Source organism: Cynoglossus semilaevis, chromosome 9 (assembly GCF_000523025.1).
Source record: "Cynoglossus semilaevis isolate Cse_v1.0 chromosome 9, Cse_v1.0, whole genome shotgun sequence".
Lineage (NCBI taxonomy): Eukaryota > Metazoa > Chordata > Actinopteri > Pleuronectiformes > Cynoglossidae > Cynoglossus > Cynoglossus semilaevis.
This window is the reverse complement of record NC_024315.1, coordinates 1,687,536-1,696,389: the sequence shown is the minus strand read 5'-3', so window position 1 is coordinate 1,696,389 and position 8,854 is coordinate 1,687,536. Positions and strand designations below refer to the sequence as shown.

The 8,854-nt window shown below is 46.9% G+C and overlaps 1 protein-coding gene across 1 annotated transcript in view; it reads right to left on the bottom strand.

The window, feature by feature from the left end:
- The window catches only part of sdk1b (sidekick cell adhesion molecule 1b), a 148,520-nt gene that overhangs the window by 25,921 nt on the left and 113,745 nt on the right, over nucleotides 1-8,854 (bottom strand). Inside the window, 5 exon segments of the mRNA XM_025058662.1 lie at nucleotides 1,524-1,715; nucleotides 2,243-2,341; nucleotides 3,116-3,311; nucleotides 5,093-5,208; nucleotides 7,633-7,814. Coding sequence (XP_024914430.1) covers nucleotides 1,524-1,715; nucleotides 2,243-2,341; nucleotides 3,116-3,311; nucleotides 5,093-5,208; nucleotides 7,633-7,814 — 785 coding nt within the window.

Below are 8,854 nucleotides of genomic sequence, written 5' to 3'. Positions count from 1 at the left end.
GTTTGGACCGGAAGTCCAGTTTGGAGAAACGTTTCCGTCTTGAAATACAATCCATAGTCAGTCTGATCAGACGGAGCTGTTGCTGTTGCTGTTGACGCTGACGTTGACGTTGATGTTGACGCTGACGTTGACACTGACGTTGACCCTTGTTCTTCACCGACTACTGGCTCTAGTTTGGCGTTGACTTTTAGTTCACGTACGACCCCTGGAGGTGAGGCGGAGTACTGTTTGCCTCATCTACTGACTTTTCTCTGCTCTTTATTGGCTGGAACAGAAACGGGCCCGCGTCATGTGACCCAGTTTGATTGGATCGTCAGTCAGAGTCACAGCAGCTGCTTCACCCGGGATTTCTGCTCTGGATTTGAATGTGAAATACTCAAATTCGGCGATTTTTACTTAATAAAAAGTCAAAAATCCATCTTTAACACAGATCAGTGGAGAATATTAATATTTATTTTATGTCTTTGTTTCTTTTTTTATCGTGACGGCAGCTGAGCCACTGCCTCCTCATCATGAACATCATGTTCCTGTTCTGATGTGGCTGAATATGAACCCCTGACTCCACCGCGTCAGACCGACAGGGGACACATCAGGGAGGGGCTGCGCCCCCCCACGACTGCGGGACCACGGCTCTGGATGTAGTCATTATGGAAACAAGGCGATTTATTCTGGACTGTGAAGAACACGTGTGGAACAAAAGAGAAATGACAGCGATCAGCTGCCGTGGTTGTAAACACACGCAGCAGCTCGTACGGTTCTAACGTGGAAATGTTGATATCAGCGCCTCTGCTCAGATGAATGACAAATTTCTTCAACTCCATGAATACATGAATAAATAAAGCAGAGCAGACTCCGTGGATCTCTCCTCGCCGCTCACTCCTTTATTTCCTTTTTTCCCTCCTTCCTAATCTTCATTTCTTCGACTTTTCTCCAGCCTTTTGCTTCCATGAATTAATGAGGAACCTAAAAACTCTCTGTATCCATCTCTCGCTCACTTTTTTCATTGGTGTTATTCATGAATTAATAATCAGAAAATGTTAGGACAAAAAAAAAAAAAAAAAAAAACTCCTGCTGCAGTGACGACGTGGGTTATCTTCTTTATTTCATTCACTGGAGCCTCTTCTCTTCTTCAGAGGTATTTTTGTCTCTTTCTGGCATGTTTCCTCTGTAGCACTTTTGTCTCCCCCCCCCACCTCCGCCCCCCCACTCCTCCCATCTCCTCCCATCTCCTCTCCAACCCCATCCATCGTTTCCCACTTTTCCATTTGCAGTTAATTACAACTAATGATGATTACAGCTTGGCCTCAGTCCAGTCACACACACACACACACACACACACACAGACGGTGTGTGTGTGTGTGTGTGAGTCTGTGATTGATGGATGAACGCTACATGAACTGATCTGACTGTGAAACAACACCGACACCCACAGAGACTGCAGGTTTCCTCCGCTACACCGTCACCGTCACTGAATCTGAGTGTGTGTGAGTGTGTGTGTGTGTGTGTGTGTGTGTGTGTCACACCTGGTGGAACTCCCGTGGAGACGGTGGAAGATGTGACCGCTCCCTGACCCGCAGCAGTCAACGCTGCCACCTGCAGGGTGTACACGGTGGTGGAGGTAAGGCCGGTCAGCTGGTGCTGCAGGGTGGAGTTGGAGAGAGAGCGCTCCACACGAGTCGGCTCCAGGTCTGACACCTGCCACCACAAGACGTAACCTGCAGGGGGCGGACAACACGCCGACTTAATACAGATGTTAGCACACACACACACACACACACGAAGGAAGTCAAAGTAAGGGGTGGGGGTGCAGGGGGAGTCAGCCCCCCCCCATCTGTCCCTCTGTATCTCCACAGTCATACATCACACTTCACACACTTTAAATGTGTGTGTGTGTTTAAAGTCGTGGGGCGAGGGAACGCTCCCTGGTCCGTCTCCTTGGTGACCAGGTGTCGGATTAGCAGCTAGATGAGGAGGAAGGAGTAAATGTTCAAGGTGACCTTGACTGAAAAACCCCCAAACACTCCTGAGAGTAATGCTGACGGAGACCAGCAGGGGGAGTCTGTTAATCACTGCAGTTCAACAGTCGCTAGGCTCCGTGATAGGCTCTTTGACCTTTGACCTGATGCTGTTGAAACGTCATGAAGTTGAACAAAAGTTGAACATCTAGTAGTACTGGTACTAGTAGTAGTACTAGTACTAGTACTACTAGTAGTAGTACTAGCTGTCATGATGGTGTACTTACCAGTGATGATGCCGTTCTTGTCCTCAGGCTCCGCCCAGCTGACTCTGAGTGACGTGTCTAAGATCTCAGTGAAACTCAGGTGACGGACTGGACCAGGAGCTGAAGACACAGAGACACACACACACACACACACACACCAGGTTTAAACCTCAACACACACACACGTTGGCTCTCTCTCAGCATGTGAGAACGTGACACGACTGAAGAAAGTCCTGGTTCCAGCCTCTGTTTTCTTCACATCATATTTTTTTCTCTGGTCCTTTTCACTCCAGTGTTTACAGGTGTCAGTACATCTGTTACCCCCTCCCCCAACCCACCCCTCTGACCCCCCCTTTACTCTGCGTCTGTCCGATCACCTCAGCAGTTTTACTGGAAGCTCACTTTCAATATTTTCCCACATTTCCTGCTGTGTTTGACCAAAGCTTGTCCTCCTGATCCAGCTTTTACCAGGAGATTTGGACGACTTGGCTCTCTCTCAGCTGCTGCTGCTGCTGATGCTGATGCTGATGCTGATGCTGCTGATGCTGCTGCTGATGCTGATGCTCTTACTGCTGCTGCTGTTACTGTTACTGCTGCTGTTACTGCTGTTACTGCTGCTGTTACTGCTGCTGTTACTGCTGCTGTTACTGCTGCTGCTGCTGTTACTGCTGCTGTTACTGATGCTGTTACTGCTGCTGTTACTGCTGCTGATGCTGATGCTGCTGTTACTGCTGCTGCTGTTACTGCTGCTGCTGTTACTGTTACTGCTGTTACTGCTGCTGCTGCTGCTGTTACTGTTACTGCTGCTGCTGCTGCTGCTGTTACTGCTGCTGTTACTGATGCTGTTACTGCTGCTGTTACTGCTGCTGCTGTTACTGCTGCTGCAATACTCACCATCCTCGTGGGTCTGCACCAGGGTGGGGGGGCTGCGGGGGCCGTCCCCCGGCGTGGTGAAGCAGAGCGTGGCACCAAAGTACCAGGTGAACTTCTGGAGTCCAGTGACCAGACCCGTGTGCCGAGAGCCCGGGTAGTCTGGGGTGTTGGTGACCAGGATCAGATCCTCGGGAGAATGTTCCGGCCAGACCAGCAGCTACGGAGAACAATGATGGACAAAAACAGTCTGACCTTCAGACCTTTGTTGGGTTCATGAACACAAACACCAAATGAAAATCTCTCCAGGAAAAAAAGAACAAACGTTTGGATCCAAAGTGAAAATGTCATGTATGTAAAATACCCCAGTGGCCATCACGTGTCATTACAGCAGTGACCATAAAACCCAGTCTGAACATGGGTTCAAATGAAAGCCTAATGAAAAATGAACGTGTGTGTGTGTGTGTGTGTGTGGGCGGTGGTTGGTATTCTGGAACCTTCCTGCTACATTTGTTCTATTGCCACACAGTCCACTCAGATATTCATAACGAGACACGGGCCACGGTCGACGGTGACCGGGCCGACACTCACAGAACTGACAGGGAGGGGGCGTTCTGTTTAACATGGTAATTGGTCTGTGTGTTGTTGGTGGGTGTACATTAGCATTAGCATTAACATTAGCATTACTGGAGGTGTACTGTAGTCAGTTATTCATCAGTGTCAGGACCTTTGACCTCTGTGGAGCTCATGAACAGGATGTTCACTCAGCGTCAACAAAGTAAGAAAACAGTCAAACTTCAGGGCAAAAAAACCAAACAAACAACAACAACAAGTGCATTAAACTGAATAAATAATCTGAATGATTCATTATCAGAGACCAAACAGTAGTACTGCTGTGGTACTGTAAATATTCAGCCGTGTATTTTCATGTGTATTTGACGATGCTGGAAAATATATTTTCCTTTTATCCTCTCCTCAGAACCGTCGTCAACTCGCTCACGTGACGCGGCGGCGCTCGTGTACAGACGTCGTCAAACAACATCGTAGTTTTGTCTTTAACACAAACACATGGAACCGATGCCCTGCAAGAACGTGACGTGTTTGTCTTTGTCATGGTAATCGGTTCCTCGGGGGCTGGTTGGCACAGCAGAGTAGAGAACTAGAACATGTAGATCAGCCAACCCCCCCCACCCATCCACCCTCCCAGATCAACAATATCCTACTTAGAGCTTCTCACTTCTAATCTCTTATTTCACTTCAGTCCTTTGTTCCTATTTTTATCAGTTTAATCCACCCCCCCAGTCCCCCCCCCACACTTGGCTGGGTGAAGTGGAAGAGTAAACAGCAGAGAAGCACTGCATCCTGGGACAAGACCTTGGAGCTAAAACACCCCCTCCAAAAAACAAACAGACAAATGTTCTCACGCAGGTATTCATGAACACAGAGAACGTTCCACTCCTCAGGTCCAACGAAGGAATTCAACAAAAAACAGGAAAAACATGAAAAAACACAAGATTAAGATTCTTGTCTAACTATTATTATTATATTATTGAGGGGGGGGGGACTGTGGTTGACACCCAGGACTGTGACTGACTCATGTTTTCACACATTAAATTCAGTTACACAACGATTCAGTGCAGAAACTGTTGTGTTTGTTTTGTCCTGGACCTAAATCGACGGCCGTGGATCAGAACCCGTCCATGTTCCAGTTTGTTACGGGATTAAAATAAATAAATCCTGTTTCACATTCACCACAGCGTTAAATGAACGTCTGAAAAATAAAAGTTTGAGTCAACAGCCAAACAGAGTTCCTTATTAAAAAATGAAATCAAAGTAAAGTAAACACACCAACTGGTTAAGGACTGGTTAAGGACTAGTTAAGGACTGGTTAAGGACTGGTTACTCTTTACTACCATTTAAACCAGGTGACGTGACCACGGTACACGCAGCTGAATGTGAGCAGGTTCTTCTAACAAGGTGAACGTCTCTTCAGCAGCTTACCTTGTAGCCCTGGTTGATCCCGTTGATGAACTGCTGGGGCGGGGGCTTCCAGGTGAACCGTATGGTGGTGGAGTTAATAGCTACAACTTCCACTTCCTGTGGAGGAGCTGTGGGAACTGCACACACAAAAAGAACATACATGCCACACTTAGTCACTCCAGATCTGACTGATGGCGTGGGGGGGGGGGGGGGGGGGGGGGGGGGTTAATACCAAAGAAAACAGAGTTGCAGCCTGAAGGTGCAGAAATAAACAGCTTCCACCGCCGTGTGCTCAGACTGTTAAAGAAATACTTTAATATTTCATGTTGGAAAGGAATTCAGATTTTAATTAGTAAAAAAAAAAAAGTGCCTTGCTCACAGGAGCTAAATGCCAAAGAACTCTCTTTTCTCCTTTGGTGAAATGACCCAGTTTCTCAGTAGAATTTGTCACATCTCTGTTGTTCGTTTCTTCACTGGACGTATTGTTACAGCAGCGGTGACAGAGTGAGATTACAGCACTGACCCGTCACTGACGCCGACGCCACGGAAACTTCTACCACCATTAATTAAATCTTTTACGTCTTTCAGTGTCTCTGAGTTCGAGAGGGCAGAGGGAGGACACTATGAATGAGTTCATTTGCTGTTGTTCAGTCACGTCGCCAAATAAGTCCTGGGACAAAGACGCCGTGTCAGCTCTAATTACCAGCACATCATCATTTATTGATTACAACAGAACCCCCTAATGGACAAACGCAGTCATGACATTTGAACTGAGTGAGTACTTCACTGTTAAATGAGCAGAAACTCAACACTGGACAGAAACAATCTGCATCACTCACTCATCTGACAGATTTATCAGCACGTTCCTTCGACTGTAGAACTCTTTGTTGAAGGAACCGTTTGGACTTTTCATCCAAATCCAAAGGTTCATTCTTGTTCTTTAAACTTATATTTACTGCAGGCTAAGACTGCCTACACTGCTGGTGCGGTAGGCCTACACTGCTGGAAGAAACTCCCGTGGTGAGCCATGTGGCTTCTCTAGACTTCATTGTTTTATTCATGCTAGGCTACGGGTTAGCATCGCAAAAAAATCCCAGAAAACTGAAGACTTGGCTGTGACGCTCAGATGGGAAAGAATTATACTGACGCCGTGCTGCGGAATGATGAAGTGCTATTGCATGATGTGAGTGGCAGAGAGGTGGGGGGGGGGGGGGGGGGGAAGAGAAAAGAGATGAAGAAAACTGGTGGAAAAGGAAACTTAAAGACAGTGAGACGGAGCAGAGGTTGGTCAGTGAAGGCATCGTGGAGATAAACTGAGAGTAAAGACGCTCTTTCTCCTCACTGTAGGTTGATGATCAACCTGGGGGGCAGTTTCTAAACACTAAACTATGTCCTCGGGGGAGTTGGGGGGGGAGTGAGTTCTGTGTCTGTAAGTGTGGTGGGAAAGAGAAATGTTATGTTAACGGTGATTTCCACCACCGTCGTCTCCAGGACTTTGTGTCGGTGAGAGTGAAAACCTCGGCTCCCATTAAAGCACATTAGAATAATTAATGAGCTCCAGTCCATAAACCTGTCCTGAACTCTTGTAATGATGACTGTGAGCTTTACGTGCACACGTGCAGCGGCGTGTGAGCGTGAGCGTGTGCTCTGGTCCGTCTGTAATAACGACAGTTTACTGAGGGAATAAAAGTCAGGAGGAGTGGGGCACGTGTTTAAAGGAGATTTACCCCCGGGGGCTGCCTCCTCACCTCCTCCCTTACGTTCTCGCCTCACCCCGTTTCCTCGGCCTCCACCGCTGCATTGATTTAAACACGGGGAGTTGAAAGTGTCTTCCTGTGTCGTCTTGTTTATTAAAATGAAGTATTTATTACACCATCACGTCTGGTGGAGCCGACTGCAGGGCAGTGATCCCACACCCTCTGGACGGGGGAGATCCAGGGAGGTCGGAGGGAGGTCGGCTTAAAACAACAGTTGTGATTTTACAGAAGGTTCCTTTAGACAGAGGTCAAAGGTCAGTTCAAACTGAGGTGTGGAAAAAACTTGTTTAATAAAAGTCAAAGATGGGTAACTGAGATAGATAGTTGGAGTCAGAGGAGATGCAGAGAACAGGGACAGATGGATTTGCTGTAGCAACTACTGAAAAAAAAATTTCAAAACAAAAAATTCACAAAAAAATTTTTTTTTTTAATTTTTAAGAAAGAAATTTTTCAAAAAATTTTTCAAGAAAAAAATTTTTCAACAAAAATTTTTCAAGAAAAAAATTTTTCAAAAAAATTTTTTCAACAAAAATAATTTTCAAAAAGAAATTTTAAGAAAACTTTTCTGTTAAGGAGTCTGAATAGACAGGTGCTGCTAAAATGTTCCCTCAACAGCCCACTTTTGGGCCACTCCCCATCAGTTGAGAATCACTGATCTCCACCTCGTTGATACATTTGTTCCTGACAGATTCAGACCAGTGAAGCAGCTGAGGATTCACAAAGAGCTCAGCTGGTTGTTGGTGACCTGACTCTCTCTCTCTCTCTCTCCTGTGTGTGTGTGTGTGTGTTCTTGTCCAACTTTACCTCCTTGCAGCGTGTACTCAGTGACGGGGCTGCTGTAGACCCCCAGACCAGCTCCGGTGTAGGCAGCCACCTGGATCTGGTACTGAGTCCAGATGATCAGGTCCTTCAGCAGACAGTAGTTGGTCTCTGGACTGCTGATGTTCTTCTCCTGGTAGTCTCCAGGTAGACCAGCGAGACGGTACCTGGAACCAGGGAAACCACAGCGGTGAGTACCATGGAAATGTAATCACTACTGCTGTTACAGCGCCACCTGCAGGAATAATGAACAAAGTGTTCCTTCAGTCACTCTGTGGTTTCACCATGTGACTGTTTGTCGTGTTACCATGTGACAGCAGGTCGTGTGACCATGTGACAGCTGGTCGTGTTACCATGTGACTGCAGGTCGTGTTACCGTGTGACAGCTGGTCGTGTTACCAACCATGTGACAGTTCCTTCACGGTCACAGTTGGGTCCGTGCTCCGCGGTTTTCTTACTGTAATATTCAGCCGTAAACAACAATGTTCAGTTGCTCACGTTGACGACATGAAGGAAGAAACCCTGGGCTGGGGCATCAGTCAGGGTGTTTGACGTGGCCTTGTATGAGGTGTTGATGTATTAACTGACACCGTCAGAGAGAAAATAAGAAATATTTAGCAACTCATCAAACGCTGGGTCTGATAAAACGCTGAGGGATTCTCTCTGTGGACGAACCGATTTATTATCCAACAGGAGAACGACTTCCTCACAGATTATTCACGTGTTCCTCAGGAACTGATTATTTTATTTTATTCTGCCAACGACCATTTCCAGAAACGGAGGTTTTTGTGGTTGTTGAGGTACAGACAGGTTCTGTTCCGTCGTCCTCTGCCTCGGTCTGGTTTCATCTCAGCTGTGATCACTGGCTTCAAGAAGGTGAACGAATAAATACCAGGTACACAGTAGTACATGTGTACTGATACCAGAGCCAGTGTTTTAGTCTGAGACCAATTCACTGTAAGAGAATTCTGTCTGACTCCCCCCCCCCCCCCCCCCCCCCCCACACACACAGAGAACCCAGCCACTCAGTGTGGAGGCAGTTGGGGTGACAGAGTGTGTCAGTAAGTGGAGCAGAAATAACTGCTTCAGCAGCTCCACCTGTGGAAGTGAAGAAGATACTCTGACTTCAGGAAGGACGCAGTAATGAGGCACTGATCAGCTGATACAGAAGGAAAAACAAAAAAAACTCTGAAGTCAACGGGGTGAA